General features: G+C 42.8%; 1 protein-coding gene across 1 annotated transcript in view; it reads right to left on the reverse strand.

Annotated features, from left to right (window-relative positions):
* Window positions 1-21,467, reverse strand: part of LOC307246448 (mucin-19) — a gene marked incomplete at both ends in the record, with an annotated part of 38,963 nt that extends 17,496 nt beyond the window's left edge. Inside the window, 6 exons of the mRNA XM_080022358.1 lie at window positions 208-290; window positions 609-672; window positions 1,301-1,430; window positions 2,144-2,372; window positions 20,622-21,033; window positions 21,342-21,467. Of these exons, the coding sequence (XP_079878484.1) occupies window positions 208-290; window positions 609-672; window positions 1,301-1,430; window positions 2,144-2,372; window positions 20,622-21,033; window positions 21,342-21,467 (1,044 nt within the window). The remainder of the gene's footprint in view (window positions 1-207; window positions 291-608; window positions 673-1,300; window positions 1,431-2,143; window positions 2,373-20,621; window positions 21,034-21,341) is intronic.
* Between the last annotated feature and the right edge of the window lie 421 nt (window positions 21,468-21,888).

Here is a 21,888-nt window from a genome sequence, read left to right on the forward strand (position 1 = left end):
TATGTATATGTATGTGACAAATAAAAAATCTTGAATCTTGAATCTTGAATCTTGAATACACTGCAAACTGAACCATCGCCTGGAAAGTCTGATGTATTGGGTCTGCGTAAGACCACTCCCAAACCTACCCATGTATTAATGGCAACAAAAGTGGCGTGCACGGAAAAATTGGAAAAACTGGCGTTACAAATCTTATCCTGGACTTACGGTGCTGGGGATGGAGCGAGTGTCCAGGGTTTGACATGTCTTCTGAGGAAGCAAACTGGTTGCGATCAACTGGTTCACGCTGGCTGAAATTTAGGGAGAGAGGAAATTATAAAAATAATAACAATTACAATAATAATAATAATAATAATAATAATAATAATAGCAATAATAATAATAATCATAAAATAATAATTATAATTATAATAGATTTTAAGGATGGTTGATTTGAAACTTGAAAATCTTTTTTTTAATGCATTTTTTTTATGCATTAAAACAAATTAAGTATTTTTTATGCATATCTTTTATTTAATTTGTGGGTTTGAGTGTGGGGGGGGTGACCTACAGTGTAAACAAGTTAATCTAAAAAAAGTTAAAAAGTTAAAAGATTGATGGTTACCCACCTGGAGCAATGGGAGAGCCACACAGCCCTGAGAACACACAGTCAAGCTCCTGCTCCAGTTCCACCTTAACAACACAACAGGTTGTATGTCATGTTAATATTTTTGTCTGTGTGTGTGTCATCCCAAAATGATTTTAATGCCGTATTCAATATTTAAAATAAGAATCTCCTGATTTACTCTCATTTGAAATGTTTTACTTTACCTATTGTGTGCACAGAATCAAATTTTTCATGTTCTGCATATTTGCCTATTTTTGTTATTTATTTGTCTACACTTGTTCATTTGGCTTTTTGTTGGACCAATTCTTAAAATTAATTGTACATACAAATTATATGTGTCCAACAAATTTACCTCTGGAATCTTGAATCTTGCTATAGATAAACAGATAATGATAACCACATTCTGATGATTAAAAAAAATATATTATTGTGCTGTATTAAACTGACATAATCCCAATTAATCTTGTTTTAAAGTTTCTTAACATGACCCTATGAATCACTTGTGCGTGTGTGTGTGTGTGTGTGTGTTTGAGTGTGAGCGTGAGTGTGAGCGTGAGTGTGAGCGTGAGTGTGAGCGTGAGTGTGAGCGTGACTGTGCATGTGTGTGTGCGTGTGTGCGTGTGTGCATGTGTGTGTGTGTGTGTGTGTGTGTGCGTGTGTGTGTGTGTGTGCGTGCGAGTGTGTGTGTCCCACCCAGAGAGTGTCTATGCCTGCAGGCGTGTTGTGCCAGGTGACGGACAGCGGCAGCACCGTGCTCCTCAGTTTGGTGTAGATGCCATATTGGAAGACGTGCAGATAGGTGTGGTCATACGGGAGAGACACACTGAGAACACGACACACAGTCATCTCCATATCATCAATACTATATCCTCATATTTGTGATTCATTGCAGAAGAAATGCAATGATTGCCGCTTGGCATATATTGCAGCCAGGGGCGGCTGGTATCAACGGGCTAACAGGACTAAACTCATATTTCCCTCCTCATATTTTTGATAAAAAGATGAGAAAATAAGATTAAGCATATACTGTATATCCTCCTATCCCATGTCAATAACTACCTTGAAGCTGATTATTTTGGTGAAAAAGCAGAATAAAAAGCAAAACGCAGGGTGTGAGTAAGGTCAGGGTGGGGCTGGAGGTCATTCCCAGGAGCCCGAAGCTCTGCCTCTCGTTCTGCGTATCAGCCTGTCACAGCGCTGCGTGGCGTATAGATTACATCAAATACATAGTGACCCACCCCCTGCCCCATCTGCAACGCGTTTGGTTTTTTTCCCAGCCCTTCATTTGAATTCATTCATTGCACCGGGTTGAATAAATGAAGCAGAACGCTAACGGGGGGAGGGGTGAAAGGTTCTGCTCTGAATCGTCGAGTCGAGCGTTTCGACTCACTCGACGGAGTGAGTCGTTCGTTTCGATTCGCTCACAACGATTCGTTCATATAAAACTTTATTTATCAGAAAAAAATCTCAACACGGGAAGGCAGCCCAAATATCTGCTGTCAGATATTTGATCGTTTTTAGAAAATGCCTCCTGACCTCTTATCCTCCACCAGGACCCGTCCGTCCTGCAGCACCGTCCGGATCTTGTTGACGACGATCTCCACCCGGACCAGCAGCCCCTCGGCGCCGCCCCGCTGCACCGTCACCTTGCTGCTCACCTGCCCGTGGGTGAAGCTGGTGAGGACCACGGGGCAGGTGGAGCGCAGCGAGAACACGGTGCCGTAGAAGGTGCGGAACACCCCGCTGCCGAAGGTCTGGCACGAGGCTGGATAACAACAACGACAGCAACGACAGCAATGTCAACAACAAATGGTGGACTGCGAAGAAGGTTTCATGGTGGTGCTGTGACGGGAACATGGCCGCAAACAAAGACCAATAGCTTACTACTATATATTCTCAACGCAGTAGCTAGGGCCTGTTTACAAGCTGTAATAGCCGCGGCCCTAGCAGTACAATCCTCTGCAACCATCGTCCTGTACCGACCGTTAACCTTAAAAGTACCACATGCAGTATCAATAGTATTATTGCAGCACAAACTGTCATATCTCCCACCCGCTATACACTTGTCCTGAATGACAGCATTGTTATGACAACCTAATATGGTCATAAAAAAGGTGTACTACTCTGAACCCCGCTACACTATTGCCCACAGCCCGTGATGGTGTACCAAATGACTGCATGACGGCGATACATAAGGTAGTGATGCCCAGGGCAGACTTACAAGACACAGCATTCGATAACTCTGATCTAATAATGTATGTTGATGGCTCACGTCGAAAAAACCCAGATGGCTCAACAACATTGATATAGTGTACATACATCCAGTTAAAATTTTCATTTATATGCGTTATGATTTATGTGCTACTCATGGATTAATTAAAATGTTTTTGTTTTATTTTAGTATAAACAGGGAGGAAATGATGGGAATTGTATAAATACTTTGCTATGCCTGAACATGCGTTACCACACATACTCTACATGTTGTGTACACTCTTCACAATAGACAAACTCAGGTTGAAAGCAGTTAAAAACATTTCCAGTCACACCATCATCCCTTACGTTGTGAAAACTACTCCCTATGTCATAATGCAAACCATGACCATATAAACTTGTGTGTGTCCTGAATAAAGGGTTAGTCTCACGGAGCTGCTCTTAAGAACATCTCTGATCCGACCCTTGTACAAGATAATACATTCACTTTGAGACCAAGAACCTTTTCCTCTTCATTGTTAATTAGAAAACAGGGCATTCAGCAGAATCATTTTTCAAACACCGTCATTTATAACTTTTTATCGCACAACCTATGAAAGTTAAATCTCTGTTTCGGAAAATGGAAAGCTTTTAACACTAGTTGACAAACCCTACACAAGGCAGAGGATTCCCTTACTTAATATTGTAAGATTGTGATTAGTTGATTATTGTGATTATTTTAATATTGTGATTATTTGATTAATGTGATTATTTGATTATTGTGATCAGTTTAATATTGTAATTATTTGATTATTGTGATTAGTTGATTATTGTGATTAGTTGATTATTATGATTCGTTTCAGCTCGTACTCACACTTGTGTGTGTCCGTGGTGAGTACCGATCCATCGGATCCACCGGCCGCAACAACTGCCAAAGATAAATAACATTAGTTCCGGCAAAGTACAAGTTGCAACACAAGACTGACATTTTGGGGACCCTTCCAGAAGCCCTTGAAGGACCCCAGGAGGGTCCCCGTACCGCAAGTTGAGAACCACTGATCTATCATATAGAACTGGTGTATGTATGTGTCTGAGTCTAAGCTTATGAGTCGAGTTTAGTTCCTTATTTTTTACAAAATGGGTATGGGGAATGAGAGCTCAGGAGGTAGAGATGGTCGTCTAAAGGTTGCTGTTTCGATCCCAGGCTGGTTCAATCCCAGGCTCCTCCTCCTGCTAGCAGACTCTAGTGTCCATGAGCAAGACACTTAACCCCTAATTGCTCCCCATGGCTGCGTCCATCGGTGTTTGAATAATTGTAAGTCGCTTTGGATAAAAGCCTCTGCTAAATGATTAATAAATATATCAAGATATAAAAATGTGCAGATGCCATCACCACTCTCTTCATGGAATAATATTTCCATTTATTTTTGCGTTTTCCAGTTTGGGCACATTTTGAACCTATGTGTAAAATAATGTCAATAATAATAATATAAACTATCTAGAGTAATAATAATAATAATAATAACAACAATAACAATAATAATAATAATAATAATAATATACTAATTGTTATAAACCAATAGGGTTCACACACTTTGTGTGGGACCCCTAATAATAAAAATAAGAATAAAAATAAATAAATAAATAAAATAAAAATATTAATAATAATTTACCTGAGGCAAGAGTGAAGCTGGTGAGAAGCATCCAGTGATTGAACGACATCCTCCCTGACTAATGGCAGAAAAAGGTGTTTCTTCCTATTATATACTCTCCCGCGCCACCCACCCCCCTCTCGCTCTCTCTCTCTTCTCAGCAAACCTGCTTAAATTTAACACCAGGAAACAAAACGCCTAATGGCAACTGGCGAAGCCGCCCCAAAAACCCTGACTCCTTTCAGAGAAAGCATTTCCCCGATATCTACTTACATTGCTTATACTTCATACCCAATTAAGCCCATGAGGAAGCAAGAGTTTTCAGAAATGTCAATTCCCAACAGGGAAGGTTATAATAACACACACACACACACACACACACACACACACACACACACACACACACACACACACACACACACACACACACACACACACACACACACACACACACACACACACACACACACACACACACACACACACAGTGAGAGAAAAATGCATATGATCAACTTTTTGAATGATGTTTTGTCCAGGAAAACATCCTTTTTATGTTAGGTAGTTTTAAAACATTGCCTCGGTTATTAAGGAGCCTCCCAGAGTTATGTAAAGAGGCTGTTCGAGTAAGCTTAAAGATTGTACGGATCTAGAGGATCGTTGAAGAAGCTTTGTTAAACTCAGAAACCCCCCTCCCTCAGACAAACGTGTCGCCAGCTGCATGCGGCGGAGACTAGGAAATAGCAGCGGATAATCGGTGCGGAGGACCGCGGTAGTGGTCACAATTGCGTCGATCAAGAGAATCATGGTTTTTGTTTGTTTATTTTTTATTTTTCCATGTTATTCAATAATAAGTCGACATTATTTAATACATAATTATTATAGACTATTTTTGATCCCTCCTAGCAAAAGCGTTGAGGGTAGGTGAGGAACTCCTGGTATTGTCAAGATTACATTAGATTAATTCATAAATGAGGTCAGAATGGTTCTCTCTCTTTTTTTCCTCCCAGCAAAAGCGTTGAGGGTAGGTGAGAAACTTCTGGTGTTGTTAAAAATAAAATGCAATTTATTAATAACTACAGTAAAATTTATAAAAATAAATAGATAAATAAATGAAAAGCCAGCTGTTGGTCGTGTGGTGTGTGGGACACAGGTTGGCGTCCATTCCTAGACAACACTCACATGCGATTTAGAAAAAGATTATATAAATGTCTTTTTAAAAATAAATAAAATAATTATTATTATAATTTTTATCTATTGTCCTGTTTATTTTTTATATTTTTTTCATTATTATGTTGGAGGGTCTGATAATCCAGCTTACCTAGTTAGAAAGTAAGGTAGACTTACTTTCTAACTAGTTGCAGTAAGTACTTACGGAAAAATAGTTAAATAGTTATAGTAAAGGAGTTCAAGGGCCCATTGTGTGACTCTATTTGCAATATAATACACTTTAACATGAATCCTGTGTTATGCAATTGGTGTCTGGGGCATGTGACCACCGACCCGATGGATCAATCTGGAACACTTATGGATGAGTGGAGTTCGGAGAGATTCTATCAGTGTCTTGGGGTGTGTTTAGCCTCCTGGCTGATAAAAATCTCGATGAATCAAGCAATAGATTAGTGTGGTATGTGTTCTGTACATAACATGTCAAACTAGTTTCACACATGAGTCCTTGGTGTAAAAGTAGCATTATAATCTAAAATATCTGGTAGGATTGCAGGAAAGGATACCGTAAGGTTTTCAATTAATTTGAAAAAAAAAAAAATTCTAATAAGGCGAGAGAGAGCTGTAAAGTTAGTGATAGACTGAAAGGATTCGGGAAGATGATGTGGAAGACAATGAAAGTGGGAACGTTTGCACATGATGCATTTGGGATTCTTTGTTTAGGATGGAACTTGGACCAAATTCAGTTGTAAAAGTCATTTTAGGAGGATATTAGTTCAGCTGAGGAAGCTGCAGGACTGTATGATTTAGCTTGTAGTCAAATGGTGCTCTATGTGATTATGGTTTATGAATGGTGTTTAGCAGGCTAAATTAAAATCAAATTTAATTTAAGTGCCAGTTAACAACAGTAGTCTATGTTGAGGTAGTATGAATAGATATTGAACTGTTTGAACTGTTGGATTGTGTTTAGAGAGATGATTGTGATGTTGATCATAGTGGTGTGGTGAGTTGTAACGGGTTTTAAGTTGCTGGAAAGTGTCTTTGGTTCATTTATGCGACTTTGGTTAGGTGAGGAGTAGGATGAGTTTTTGTTTTAGAACTATAGTTTGTGCTTTGTTAATACAATTTATCGCAAGGCATTCCAAATTGATAAAACCAAATTGAATAAAAATTGGGAACAATTGCTTCCAAAATATGTTTTAAGACATCGCGGAGAGCAGATATGATGTATAGTAGCAGCAGAAATGCATTCATTTTTGGTTTATAAAGAGTTATTCTTTTGAGATTTACTTTATTTTTTCCCTTTTGTGTTCTTGTGTAAAAGTGATCTGCTGGTTGAGATAAGATAATCCTTTATCAATCCCACAGAGGGGTAGTCTGCAGTGTTACAGCAGTAACAAATTGGCACAATGGCACAAAGCATTAGTAAATTGGTCATTCTAAATCAAAGGATATGATAAATGAGAAAATAGTATAGATTAAACACTATACCTTAAATTATAATATTGCATGAGTGAATTGTCAGTTTTGGTGTGATATACATTTGTGTTTGTGTGTTTCAAATCCTTACCGGTAATTTTTTTTTCAGTAAGGCTGGTAAGTGCTTAAGTTTAATCAAACAGCATTATTATATTTTTATTATTATTATTATTTTTTACTCTAGAAGTAATCTCGATATGACATTGAATAAGGTACATTTTGATATACAGTATAAAACTTAACAAGTAGGTTAACAAAGAGGAATAATTGTTTTGTTTTGTACGCTAGAGCGGTAATGGATCGTGTATGTTCGCTTACTTAAAATTGAAACACTAAAATAAATGTGAAGATGGTTTTTAATTTGGGCATTCAAAAAATTTTAAGTTTAATCTTGAAAATATCTTGTGGATCGATTAATGTTGTAATAACGTATTGATTAATTAACCAACCCGTCTATTCAGTGTTTTATTTCCTCAGTTTTAAGCAGGAATCCACCGGCTGCAGTTTTGACCAGTGTAGATGTGAATGCGTCTGATGGGGAAGACTTGAAGGACTGACAACAGGATTGATCGAAGAGAGTTGCTCTACAATTGAGTAAGGCCATAACATGTCCAGCATTCAAAGGTCCTTGTAAATTATTGATATTATTGCTATTTGAATTTAACTCATTTGCAAATTTATTTATTTAATAGGCTCAATTGGAAATATTTTTAGATTAAATGCATGCAAGTATATCAATGGATGAATTTAGCTCTATACCCCCTATTGAGCTCCATCGTTAAAAAGTATTAAAGCATCAGATATTATGGAGTGCCCTACAGAACCGGAATCATTTTGATTCGTTCTTAATCAAATATGAAATTCTAGTTGTCTCGTCTGGTTGTGGAAGCAATGTTCAGAAGCTAATTTAATGATTACTGTGTTATCACTCAGGGACACTGTTGTCAGAAGACCCTGGAGTGATTATCTTTATGACACTGCCTGTTACAGTGGAAGACCTCTCCTTTCATCTTATGATAATGTCTGAGAACAACACATTAAGCAACCCAGGGCATTTCACACAGGCCCAAAGGACATTCCTATTTTCCTGATATCCTGCTAAGCGACATGCCTACTCTTGCATTTCAGAGAAGGGCTGTGAAGACCTTGTATACAGAGATCCAGTTTGGCCAACAACAGGCTAAATAACTTGAGTAACTGAATAACTGCCCTCCACCATTGACCATCAAGTGTTTGGCCTCCAAGTACAGCAAACGCACAATTAAAAAAACATGTTGTGCACAGGTCAGGAGCCGTATCAACTGTGCTCCTTTGGACCTGCATTCGGTGATGTCACTGCTTCAGACAAAACACCAAACTGAATGACTGTGATCGGAATTTTCTACTCCAAAAAGGAGCTGTGGAATGACTGACCAGCTGAAGTCCTGCTGGAAATTATATCTGTGTGATTACCATGGTGGCTGCTTCTGCGTTTTCTCAATCTGTCTATCCTGAGAGTACACAGATTATAGACAAAAGTGATTGCTTCATTGATTTGCAAATATGTTGATAATAGCCCTTCTAGGTTTTAGATGGTCTCAAAAGGTGTTAACTTGATTGCAAATGCAAAATAACCTCTCAATTGTTCTCAAATCACACTGCAGAATGATGTGACTTCTTGTTGAAAACTCACTGGCCAAAAGGTAAGACTAGCAGTTCCAAGCTTAGCGCATAATATATTAATTTTTTAGGAGTTGAGTAACTTAAATTGACCATGAGATAATAGATAGCTGATCAAATGTTATTGATCAACGCCAGTTAGGCTTCCATTAGATTGATGACTGCTGAGATCTCAGGATTGTTGATTGCAGTTATTAATTGTACCTTTAAGGGTATAAATAAGAACTATAAAAAATAAATAAAGAAATAAAAAATAGGAATATAGTATTGAATGCTAAATATTAAAATGTTTTAGTATGTGAATCACCTTTTTCCTTACCCTCTCTAGTTGCATAACTCATTGTTGAAGTTATGTGGAGTCAGAGTACCGAAATTTATTTTGACCGATTTTGATTTTATTAATGGCAGCACAATAATTGGAACGTTTATGGTTTATTGATATGCTTGCGTTGTGGATACACAGGACTTCCTAAAATACTTAGAATAACATGTTCACAGTTTCTTTTTTTCCTCTTATAACTCCAGCCAGCACAAAAGAACGTTCATTATTTGAGTCATGACATTTATTTAATTTTTTCTCATCAGGGTCACACCCTGGCATTTCTTGGCTGTTGTGGTTATTGTTGTTTTCGGATTGTGGAATGAGGCAATGCTTGCTCAGCCATTAGACGCCAGCATTTTGCACGAGCTCCATGTTGGGTTTGCTGGATTACTTTAACTGTGGATGAGGGGGATGGTTTTTTGTTAGCTGTGTTGTTGCAATCTTATAGAGATGAATTACATCTTGTTGCATACTATGCTCTGAAACTCGGTGCCTTTATCTTGCTACGAAGCAAACCGGCTCGTTTCTCTCAGACACCTGTCCACCATCAACATGTCCAACTTTCACCTCGCTTACTCCAACTTCTCTTCTTCCCTCTTATGGACATTCACATGATTGCTTGACAGCGATAGCCGCTGTGGCTCCGCCCCGCCCAGATCTTGCTTCTGAGGTTCTTGAAAAGTTCAACTACGATGATTTAAACTCATGACTACAACAAAAAGGAGGGTTTCCGTCTGGTTTGTTTGTCCATCATTTGTTGTTTTTTTTGTATAAAAAGGTGTTTGTCTATCATTGTACAACCGGTTGTGTTTGTGTTTCTATCCGTTGTAAACTGTCTTTTGTTTTATTTGGTTGCATGAATATGCACAGGCGAGTGTGATAGGGTGTGGTGGAGCTGATTGATGAGACATACAGAACATCTGTTTAATGTTGTGATGTCATAACCCCCCCATTTTGATCTTCCTATTTGTGTTGTTTACATTAATGTACTTGATCCCATCTCTATAGGAAATGTTGCACCAATGCAGCCAACAACGCCGCCGTACCCAATATTGCTCTTGTCTAATAACGATGGTTGTCTCCTCCACAGATCTAGTCGGCTATTCAACATAACTGTTTGGGAAAGCACAGAATTATTCCCTATGCCCTGTTTTACATTCACACAGATCACTGTGGACACTCTTCTCCACCCACTCCACCCTGCCTGTGCTCTCTTCTCCACCTCTCTCCCACACTCTCCGCTGCTTTGAATGGTCGACCCCAAGTACTTGAACTCATCCGCCTTCTCCACCTTCAATCCTTGCATTCTCAGCTTTTCGCTGCCCTCCCTCCCATGCAGGCACATGTATTCTGTCTTACTCCTGCTGACTTTCATTACTCTTCTCTCTAATGCATGCCTCCACTTCTCCAGGCTCTCCTCCACCTGCTCCCTACTCTCGCTGCAGATCACAATGTCATCCGCGAACATCATAGTACAAGGAGACTCCTCCCTGATTTTATCTGTTAACCTGTCCATCACCATTGCAAACAAGAAAGGGCTCAGAGCTGATCCTTGATGCAATCCCACATCCACTTTGAATGCCTTCGTCACGCCTACTACACACCTTACTATTGTCTGACTGTCCTCATACATATCCTGTACCACTCTTATGTAATTCTCTGCCACCCCCGACTTCCTCATGCAATACCACACTTCCTCTTTCAGCACCCTATCATATGCTAAATTTCGAAATACACAAAGATGCATTGCAACTCCCTCTGGCCTTCCCTGTACTTTTCCATCAGCATTCTTAAAGCAAACATTGCATCTGTAGTACTCTTTCCTGGCATGAAACCATACTGCTGCTCGCTGATCCCCACCTCTCCTCTTAACCTAGCCTCCACTACCCTTTGTCATAGCTTCATGCTGTGGCTGATCAACTTTATTCCCCTGTAGTTACGACAGGGGAATAAAGTTGATCAGCTCTGTACGTCATCCTTATTCTTGAAGATGGGTACCAGTACACTTCTTCTCTACTCCTCCGGCATCCTCTCCCTTTCCAGGGTGGTGTTAAACAGTATCATTAGGAACGCCACTGCCATCTCACCTAATCATTTCCATGCTTCCACAGGTATGTAATCTGGGCCAACTGCCTTTCCACTCTTCATCTTCTTTAATGCTGTTCTCACCTCATCCTTGCTAATTTGCTGCACTTCTTGATCCACTATCCCCGCATCATCCACTCTTCTCTCCCTTTCATTTTCTTCATTCATCAACTCCTCAAAGTACTCCTTCCTCCTTCTCAACACACTCTCCTCACTAGTCAGCACATTTCCATCATTATCCTTCATCACCCTAACCTGCTGTACATCCTTCCCAGCTTGGTCCCTTTGTCTTTCCAATCGGTACAAGTCCTTTCCTCCTCCCTTACTGTCCAACCTCTCATACAACTCGTCGTTTGCCTTTTCCTTTGCCTTTGCCACTTCTCTCTTCGCCTTGCACCGCATCAGCTTGTACTCCTGTCTATTTTCTTCATCTCTCTGACTATTCCATTTCTTCCTCGCCAACCTCTTCTGCTCTATGCTTTCCTGTACTTCCTCATTCCACCACCAAGAGTCCTTGTCGTCCTTCCTCTTCCCGCATGATACACTGAGTACATTCTGGGCCGTCTCCCTCCCCACTTCTGCAGTTGTTTCCCAGTCATCTGGGAACCATTCATTCCCACCTATGGCCTGCCAGACCTCTTCCCTAAATTGCATACAACACTCCTCCTTTTTCAACTTCCACCATTTTATCTTTGGCTCCTCTTTCACTCTCTTCCTCTTCTTGGCCTCCAGAGTCATCCTACACACCACCCTCCGATACTGCCTAGCAACACACTCCCCTACCACCACTTTGCAGTCACTAATCTCTTTCAGATTGCACCTCCTGCATTAGATGTAGTCCAGCTGAGTGCACCTTCCTCCACTCTTGTATGTCACCCTGTGTTCCTCCCTGTTCTTGAAATACGTATTCACAACAGCCAATTCCATCCTTTTGGTGAAATCCACCAACATCTGTCCTTCCACATTCCTCTCCTTGACACCATAGCTACCCATCACCTTCTCATCACCTATGACTCTGATCCCTTCGCCAACATGCCCATTGAGATCTGCTCCAACGACCACTCTCTCCCTTGGGGAGGCTCTCCACCACTACATTCAATTCACTAAAGAATTATTTTTTCTCTCCCATCTCACACCCAACTTGGGGAGCATATGCACTGACCACATTCATTATCACCCCATCAACTTCCAGCTTCATGCTCATCACTCTGTCCGACACTCTCGTCACCTCCAAAACACTCTTGACATATTCCTTCTTCATGACTATCCCTACCCCAGTTCTCCTGCCATCCACTCCATGGCAGAACAGTTTGTACCCGGCTCTGATACTCCTGGCCTTACTCCCCTTCCACCTGGTCTCTTGTACACATAGTACATTTACCTTCCTTCTCTCCATCAGGTCACCCGGCTCTCTCTCTTTACCCTTCACAGTGCCAACTTTCAAAGTTCCTACTCTCAACTCTACTCTCCGACCCTTCTTCCTCTCCTGCTGTCGCCGGACACGCCTTCCCCCTCTTCTTCTTCGGCCGACAGTAGCACAATTTCCACTGGCACTCTGTTGGCTAACGGCACCAGTGGTGGTTGTTGTTATCCCGGGCCTCAACCCATCCGGTGCAGAAATCAGATTTGTTGTCCGCATGTTTGCTTTGGCATGGTTTTTACGCCGGATGCCCTTCCTGACGCAACCCTCTCTCCGGCTTGGGACCGGCACTGATGATACACTGGCTTGTGCACTCCCAGTGGCTAGATTGGTGTGTTTATTGATAAGTCCTAAAATCCAACGGTGGCTCGTGGGCCAAAAGGAACAAATCAGGGCTCGCAGGCCAATGTATATAAATAGTAAATGCGGAATCACTGCTTACCGATCTCCCGCGATCGGTGCGGTGGCTTGTGTATTGCAGATCTTGCCCTGTGTGTCCCATCTCCCAGGCACGCCGATCCCTACTGCGGGGACACACACACACACACACACACACACACACACACACACACACACACACAAAATAATAACTTCTTGTTTTTGGGATTAGGTAAATCGTTTTCCTCTGTACGACTGGGGTTTTTGTCTTGTGCGTTGTCATAGTATAGTGTAGATAACCCTTACTGGTCTTTTACTCTTCTCTGGTCAAATGTGAGAAGAGAGTTTTGGCCAATTTGAGACACGGATATCCTTGAATTCTGTCTGGGATATTTGGTTATGAGAGTATATAGATTCGAGCACGACAGAATTGAAGGATATCTCTGCAGTATAATTGGATTGTATTCAATTTATATGTCATTTTCTGATCCCATTGCCTCAATATATGAAATTTTAGCATTCTTGCATTTTCCTTGAGGTGTTGGAACAAAAGGAGGGAATGTTTGAGAAAAATGCATATGATCAACTATTTGAATGATGCTTTACCTGTTTTGTATAGGACAATAGCCTTTTGTTGGTTATGTAGTTTTAAAACATTGCCTCTGGGTTATTGACGAGCCTCCCAGAGTTATGTAAAGAGGTTGTTCTTTCATAACGATGACAATCGCAGTTTTGAAGAACCAGATCTCATTCCATCCTCAACCAACCTTGTGTGAAGATAAGGATAACCCCAAGGGGGGCTTAAAAGAGCATTGTGTGTTTGTTTATGGCATAGTTGCATTGTGTTTGTGACCAGAGTCTTGACTGTTAAATCACTGTTTAAGGGTAACATCCGAGGAGACAATTGAGGTGCACAGTGTTGTAAATGACACCTGACCAATGACACACAACCTCTTTGGTATAAAGCCCTCTTCATCATCAATAGGGGTAGATTGATCAGAACACTGCTATGGAACAGCACTGAATCTTTCCCTTTATTCTGCAGAATAAATACTTTTAATACTCAGTTTAATAATCAGTTTTGTTTCCTTGTAGCGGGCAGATTAACCTCACCAACCACACACGAGAATTTCTCCAACAACACACACACACACACACACACACACACACACACACACACACACACACACACACACACACACACACACAGATTCTCAAGACCCCTCAAAAGAAAACAAAAAAGAGCAGAAGAGGGAGAAAAAAAATGTATTTTGTAAAATAAGCAAACTCCACTGGGACACATTCAGTCACATGATCAGTATCTGTGGGAACTGAATCAAATTAAGGCATTCAATTCTTAAATCTAAAAAAAAAAAAAAGTTGAATTACTCTTGATTTCATCTCATATTTTCTACAAAATACAAAAAAAATCGAAGCACCCATCAAAGAAAAGGCTTATCCTGGGTTTTACCTGTTTCCTTCTTGGCTAAAGTTATATGTGGCTCGCAAACGATTCGGCCACGGCGAACAAATCCGTCAAATGATTCTGGAGTCTGTAGTCACCCCGACAGAGGAGTTGTTCGCAACTGGCTGCAGACAGGCAAGAGGGCGTTCACTGACTCTGGATCTTAAATTCCCGAATGAACAGAGCAACGTGCACGAACAAGCTCCTTGTGTTTCGATTGACAATTCGGCGATTCCCAAAAACTGAAAATAATCCCCTAAGTACTAAATTAACGATTTACAGTAAATTATGCAAAACCAAAAATCCATCGTTTTGACATCAAGTTTTCTCGCGTGCGTTCCGGGGTCCAACAGAGCTGAACCCTGTTGCTCCTCCCTCGCTCACCCTCGCTCACCCTCACGTTTCACCACCCGAATGAAACGCACGAAGGGACGGAAAAAATTAGAACGACTCTTCTTTATGCCGAGTGACTCGTCGAGGCCCCGAATCTGAGGAGAGGAGTTGAACCTCTCGTCACGAAAACGGCTTATTTATTAGGTTTCCTCGGGTCCGGTTCTATGACAAGTGACGCTTTGCCTTTTGTCGAATGTGTGTGTGCGTGACCGGGACGACTCCAACGTCAAACAAGGGGGAAGAATGACAAACAAAAAAAGAGAAAAATGTAAAGTGCCTCAGTGGAGATTTTAGTTTGTTCACATTTGTTTACCTTATCGCCATCTAAATTGAGAGTCAGATAGTATCGACAGAGTCTTAATGTCCAATGTATTGTCCAGATTTTATCTCCCATCAATGGTGGCAATGGTCAGAAATACCTGGTGATGTTTCACCATGTGAGATGTTTCCCTGCCTTATAAATTCATTTGAAAGTTGTTGCTGCGTGAAAGCAATAATGGAATTGCGACCTGATTTTACTGCTAATTTCGATGTTCTTTGCTGATAGCAAGAAAACATGATTGAACCATGACGTTATAGCAAAAAATAAATAAATAAGCCAGTCAGAAAGGGTTTAAGCAAGGCGCTGCATGGATCAATATTGTATAATATAACATCATTTAATATAATATTGTATATAGACAACACTCCACCAGACCAGGTTGTGCGGGGCAGGAGGGGTGCGAGGTGATTGGGTTTGACTTGTGCCTGAAGGACTTGCTACCATCCAGGTGCCCCGCGCTGAGCACACTCTGCTACGTGGACGGGCACTCGGCGCTCACGTCGGGTGGGGCGTCTGGTCGGCTGCGGTGAGACGGGCCTCGCCCTTAGGCGGCAAAGCAACACAACCTTTCCTACTTGAAGGACGGGTGGGCATGGGGTCCCGCCCGCTCGCCTGTGGGGTGCAAGTCTGTTGCGGTCCGTGCCTGGGGCCCGCGGCCTGGATTCTGTGCCTGCAGCTGCGTCTCGTGCCTACACTTTGGGGTGGGTTGTATGTGAGCGCCCCTGGGGTGCGGGGTCTCCTCGAGCTCCCCGGGACTGGGTTATGCTCCTCGGGGTCCGGTGTGGGGGTTACTCCACGGCCCTCCGGCTTCTCTGGGGGCCCGGGGAGCTTCCGGGGCCGCAGGGCAGGGTGCTCGGGGATTTCCTGCAGCCGTAGGGTGTCTACGCGGCTGCGGAGCTCGGAGGGGACTTCGGGGCCCTTTCTCATGCATGGCGCCACGACATAATACGGACCATCTACACCAGAAGGAACTGGGATAAGTCATGTACACTCACCGGTGGACACCTTACACACACACACACACACACACACACACACACCGCCACACCTGTTTGGAGTGCACCCCAGCACCCTCCTGGTTGCATTCCTCTCCTCCCTCACTTACTGCCATTACTATGACAGGAGGAGGCCACCTGACCAGTTGTAGTTCCAGTTTATCTGGACCTAAATCACTGTTTGTCATGTTGTCGTCCAGGGTTGGTTCTATGTATAATGGTCTCACCTGTGGTGATCCTCCCCCTCTTGGTGTAGTGATCAGTCGTTTATAGACCAAAACATGATAAACAGTTCTCCAAAGAGGGTGTTGGTATAACTCTGTATAACCAAAAACTGTGCTCTTGTCATCCTCCACAGGACAGTTATTGATTTAACAATTAATAAAGAGTTGCATTGCAGGTTGAGAAGTTTAACTCCACTTGCAGACTAACTCTGTCCTGGATGTAATGGTACAAGTACTCTGTATGTCCAGCATGCTGACAGCACAGGTTAAAAAAAAAAAAAAAAACCACACACACACACACACACACACACACACACACACACACACACACACACACACACACACACACACACACACACACACACACACACACACACACACACACACACACACACACACACACACACACACACACACACACAGTTCCAAATCATTATGCAAATGACAGTCAGTATAATTTAAGTAATCAACCGCTCGGGTATTATTCGAATGTTATTGAACAATTCTCCCAATGATAACAGTATTTTTTTTCAAAAATAAAAGAAATAAAAAACTTAAAATGCACTGTTCCAAAGTTTTAAAAACATTTTATTGGTCATTTGTTGAATGTGCAGCATTAGGTCATATTTACTGAAATCAAAAGCTATTTCAATCAAAAACATCTTAACAGGCCAAGTTTCATGTGAACATAGGAGCCTTCTTTCATATCACCTTCACTGTTCTTGCCTCCATTGAACTTGTGAGTTTTTGGAGAGTTTCTGCTTGAATTTCTTTGCAGGACGTCAGAACAGCCTCCCAGAGCTGCTGGTTTGATGCCAACTGCCTCCACCCTCATAGATCTTTTGCTTGAGGATGATCCAAAGGTTCTCAATAGGGTTGAGGTCAGGGGAGGATGGGGGCCACACCATGAGTTTCTCTCCTTTTATGCCCATAGCAGCCAGTGACAGAGGTATTCTTTGCAGCATGAGATGGTGCGTTGTCAGGCATGAAGATGGTTTTGCTACGGGAGGCACGGTTTCTTCTTTTTGTACCAGGGAAGAAAGTGCTCAGTCACAAACTCTATATACTTTGCTGAGGTCATTTTCACACCTTCAGGGACCCTAAAGGGGCCTACCAGCTCTCTCCCCGTTATTCCGGCCCAAAACATGACTCGGCCACCTCCTTGCTGACGTAGCAGCCTTGTTGGGACACTACTCCATCCATCTGCACCATCCAGGGTTGCACGGCACTCATCAGTAAACAAGAACGAAAATGAGTCTTCATGTATTCCTGGGCCCCCTGCAACCGTTTCTGCTTGTGAGCATTGCTTAGGGGGGGCCCAAAAGTAGGTTTATGCACAACTCCAAGCCTCTGGAGGATCCTACACCTTGAGGTTCACAGGACTCCAGAGGCACCAGCAGCTTCAAATACCTGTTTGCTGCTTTGTAACGGCATTTTAACAGCTGCTCTCTTCATCCCATTAATTGTTCTGGCAGAAACCTTCCTCATTCTGCCTTTATCTGCACCAACCCGTCTATGCTCTGAATCAGCTACAAATCTCTTCACAGTACAATGATCACGCTTAAGTTTTCGTGAAATATTAAATGTTTTCATACCTTGTCCAAGGTGTTACACTATTTGAGGCTTTTCGGCAGCAGAGAGATCCTTTTTCTTTCCCATGTTGCTTGAAACCTGTGGCTGCTTAATAATGTGGAACGTCCTTCTTAAGTAGTTTTCCTTAAATTGGGTTCACCTGGCAAACTAATTATCACAGGTGTCTGAGATTGATTTCAGTGATGCAAAGAGCCCTGAGACACAACACCATCCATGAGTTCAATTGAAAAACAAAAAATTAAATGTTTATGACACTTAAATCAAATTTGCATAATAATTTCGAACGCCGTGTATATATGAATATATATAATCTGATTTATTCAATATTTTGGATGTACAGTTTACACATTTTCCAATCCACATTTTGTCAAAACAAATACATATTAATTATATATTTCTTCAGTCAATTTGGATCAATGTCCTGGGTCCCCTGCAGTACCGATGCATCCCCACTAGGTGGCGGGCCCTACAATTTGGGGACCACTTTGAATGATCTTGCTTTTAACCCACTGCGTCTGTTGAAAGAGGGTTTTGGTTACGGAAGGTATTCTCTTGCATGTTCATTTGTGTCAGGGTTTCTTATTGGTTTGGTTCGACACATAAGCCCACTTCACACCGAATCCGGCGACGACAAACCGGAAGTCCGTTCGTTCCGAGGGGGGGGGGGGGGGTCGGGATTCCGCACACAGGCCGGTGTGGGCGCTCTGCTGTGCCGGATTTCCACCTGTCTTCGAGGCTCCGGGACTTGTTCACATTTTCCAACTCTCGCGATAAATTTCAGAGCCGACACTACGACCGGAAAGTTACATCAGTCGAGTTGTTTTGATTGGAATTGGGCCTAAAACTAAGTAAATAAGTCATGCACTGTGTATAAAATAATGACATTAATAACATTGACATTGGATGCCACCGTTTTCCCTTTCAATGAATCAAATTTTACATAAGTGAGTTGGGTGTATTTCATAATTTGCGCACTTTATGACTATATAAAGTATATATCGTAGTGACTTTATAAAGGAAGTTTTAAACTCTCAGTCGTGGAAAATGGTAAATGTCAAGCTGCACATTTTGGTATTTTTTTGTACTTTTAGAGTTTATAGAGCTTATTGTGCGTAATCACTGGGTGTCATGACATTTCACTGCATATATGTATGACCGTATGTACTGTATACGTATGTGACAAATAATCTCTTGAACCTGAACTTGATCCAAATATTCCCTGTGGTACTGGAAAAAGCCAGTGATGCGAAACCCAGACGCAATTCATCCAACGGCCACTAGGGGGAGGATCAGCCGGTCGGACGCATTAACAGATTTGGTGTAAAACGTACTTTGCTATGCAAGCTGCAAATTGCAGCAGTACAAAAAGCAGAACACATCCCTTTAAACTTAAAAAAACCTTCTTGAACGGATGGAGCGGGACGTAGGGTGTAATTTCCCCTATTTTACTTTTTCACTTATTGCACACCACCTAACCAATAGTTTGAGACCATTACTGTGAGGTATTTAATATGTCATTACATCACACGCGCCAAATGGACCAGCTGCTCGGCCCTGGGAGGCTTCTCCGTACGACTGCTCAACACAATGACTGTTGATGCTGTAAAATAACCAGAGAGTGTTTTTTAAATGGCTTCTTGCCTTCAAGAGGACCCCCCCCCCCCCCTTCCCCGGTGTTTTACGAAACACCTTTGCCTCCACCCATGTTGGATGTGGTTAAATAAAGGGGAAACAAGATGGACAAACAATTTGAAGTGATGAATGAGCTCGAGCACTCAAATATTGATCTTCGGCTCCAGAGAGTTGCACAAGAGCCGGAGAGCTGCTCTGAGGGATGACACCTCTGATTGATGGGGAATCAGTGTGCGTGTGTGTGTGTGTGTGCGTGTGTGTGTGTGCGTGTGTGTGTGTGTGTGTGTGTGTGTGAGACCTCTGACCCCGTGACCCCTGACTCCTCCTTCCTACATTGGAAAAATAATTACAGTGGTACCTTGACTTACGGGCTTAATTCGTTGCGTGACAGAGCTCGTAATTCAGTCTGCTCGTAGAGCAAATCAATTTTCCCCATTGAAATTAATTGAAATGCCATTAATCCGTTCCAGCCCCCCCCAAAAAACACCCCGATTTTTTTTGTTACGTGTTTTTAAATAAGATGAATGTATTTATAAATAACAAATATTGTATAAAAACATAATAAAACATAATAAAAGAGAATGTAAAGAAATAAACTGGTTTCATAAAGTGTATTTACCTTGTAGATCAGACGACTTGGACTGACGGAAGATCCTGGCGGAGGTGGAGGGTGGAGGAGATAGGCGGAGGAGGTTGGAGGAGTTTGTTCCGTTTCGTGTTCTTTCTTTAATTGCTACAATTTATATATATATATATATTTTTTTTTTCACTTCACTTTCGCTTAACTTAAAAAAAAACGAAACTTAATCTTCTTCACCGATGTTTTTCCTTTTTGGCCACGCCTTCCTCACTTCCTCACTTTCAATAACAACCTGTCCGAGGAGATCGGTTTCATCCTGCCTTTCAGAATGTTTCGGTAATGAGTTCGGCAAGCGTCGTTATGCAGCGGCGACGCGCGACCAGTCGCAACTTTTTCTGGGCATTTCCTTCCGGTGAACTCCGAAAGTCTCTCCCACATTCCCAACATTTCCTTCGTCTCACTTGTGGAGATGAACCTCCTCCGCACCTTGCTCCTCCGCGGCACCAATTTCCTGCAAAAACCTCCGCAGGCTGCTGCGGCTCTAGCTCCTTCAACTCCTCCGTCGCCAGTTCCTGGGAGTGCTCCTCGATGAGCTTCTTCGTCCCCCTCCAAGCCCGTGGACTTTCCGAGGGACACGACCTCCTCCGCCGCTGCCGCTTCGGGTTCCAATCCTTCCGAGCCCCTTTCGGACAACACCTCGGGCCGCGGCTTCGTCCGCGCAGGGTTGAGGGTCCTCCTCGTCACACCCTGCCAGGCCGTATCCACAGCTCTGAGGCATAACACCGCGTTGTCGTGGTCCTTCCGGAACTCTGGGAGGGTGAGGTGTGTGTTCTCCGTCACCTCAAAGCAGCAGCGGAACTTGGTGAAGAGCTTCTTGGATATTCGAAATCACCTGCTGGTCCATGGGCTTCAGGATGGGGGTGGTGCTGGGTGGAGGGTAAAAAACCTTTATGAACGCGAACCCCCCTCGAGGACGTTGTCCAGCATGAGAAGGGCTTGCAGGGGTATCTTATTTTCCTGGAGATACTTCTCAACGGCAGGACCAGAGACCAGGTTTACCCGCTCCACAGAGAACTGCCTGGTGAGCTACGCCTTCGGGTTCGCCCTCCTCATCACCTGCATTTTTTTCCTTTTAGGATCTTACGCGACTTAAAGGCTGCGGTGTTTTCCGGGTGGTATACGAGCAGCGGCTGGATCGCGCAGTCGCCACTGGCATTGGTGCACAGTGCGAGGGTTAACCCATCCTTCAGGGGTTTGTGGCCTGGCGTCTTCTGCTCCTCTGCAATGACGTCAGCCCTCCTCGGCATCACAGCTCTCTCGCCACAGCTGACGACTTGCTGGGGGAGTGTATCCTCCGGCTTCTATCATCTCTGCAAAAATTTTGGGGTAACCCTCAGCTGCCTCCACATCCGAGCTCGCTGCCTCGCCACGCCTGACGACGGGGTGAACGCCGCTCCTCTTTTTAAAATTCGCGAACCAGCCCCGACTGGCTTTAATTGACTCCTCCCATGCCTCGTCCGTTGAAGTGCCTGGGGTTGGCGGCAGCAAATCAGTGCAGATCATTTTTGCCTTCCCGCAGATGACACCCTCCGTCACGCCATCTCCTGCGAGCTGCTTCTCCGTCAACCAACCACACCAACAGCAGATTCTCCATCTTTTCATGGACGGCGGTCCGCAGCTTAGACACTATTTTGACGCCCTTGGCTGGCGTAATACCCTTTATCGCCT

This window comes from Zeus faber (assembly GCF_960531495.2).
Source record: "Zeus faber genome assembly, chromosome: 21".
NCBI classification, from domain to species: domain Eukaryota; kingdom Metazoa; phylum Chordata; class Actinopteri; order Zeiformes; family Zeidae; genus Zeus; species Zeus faber.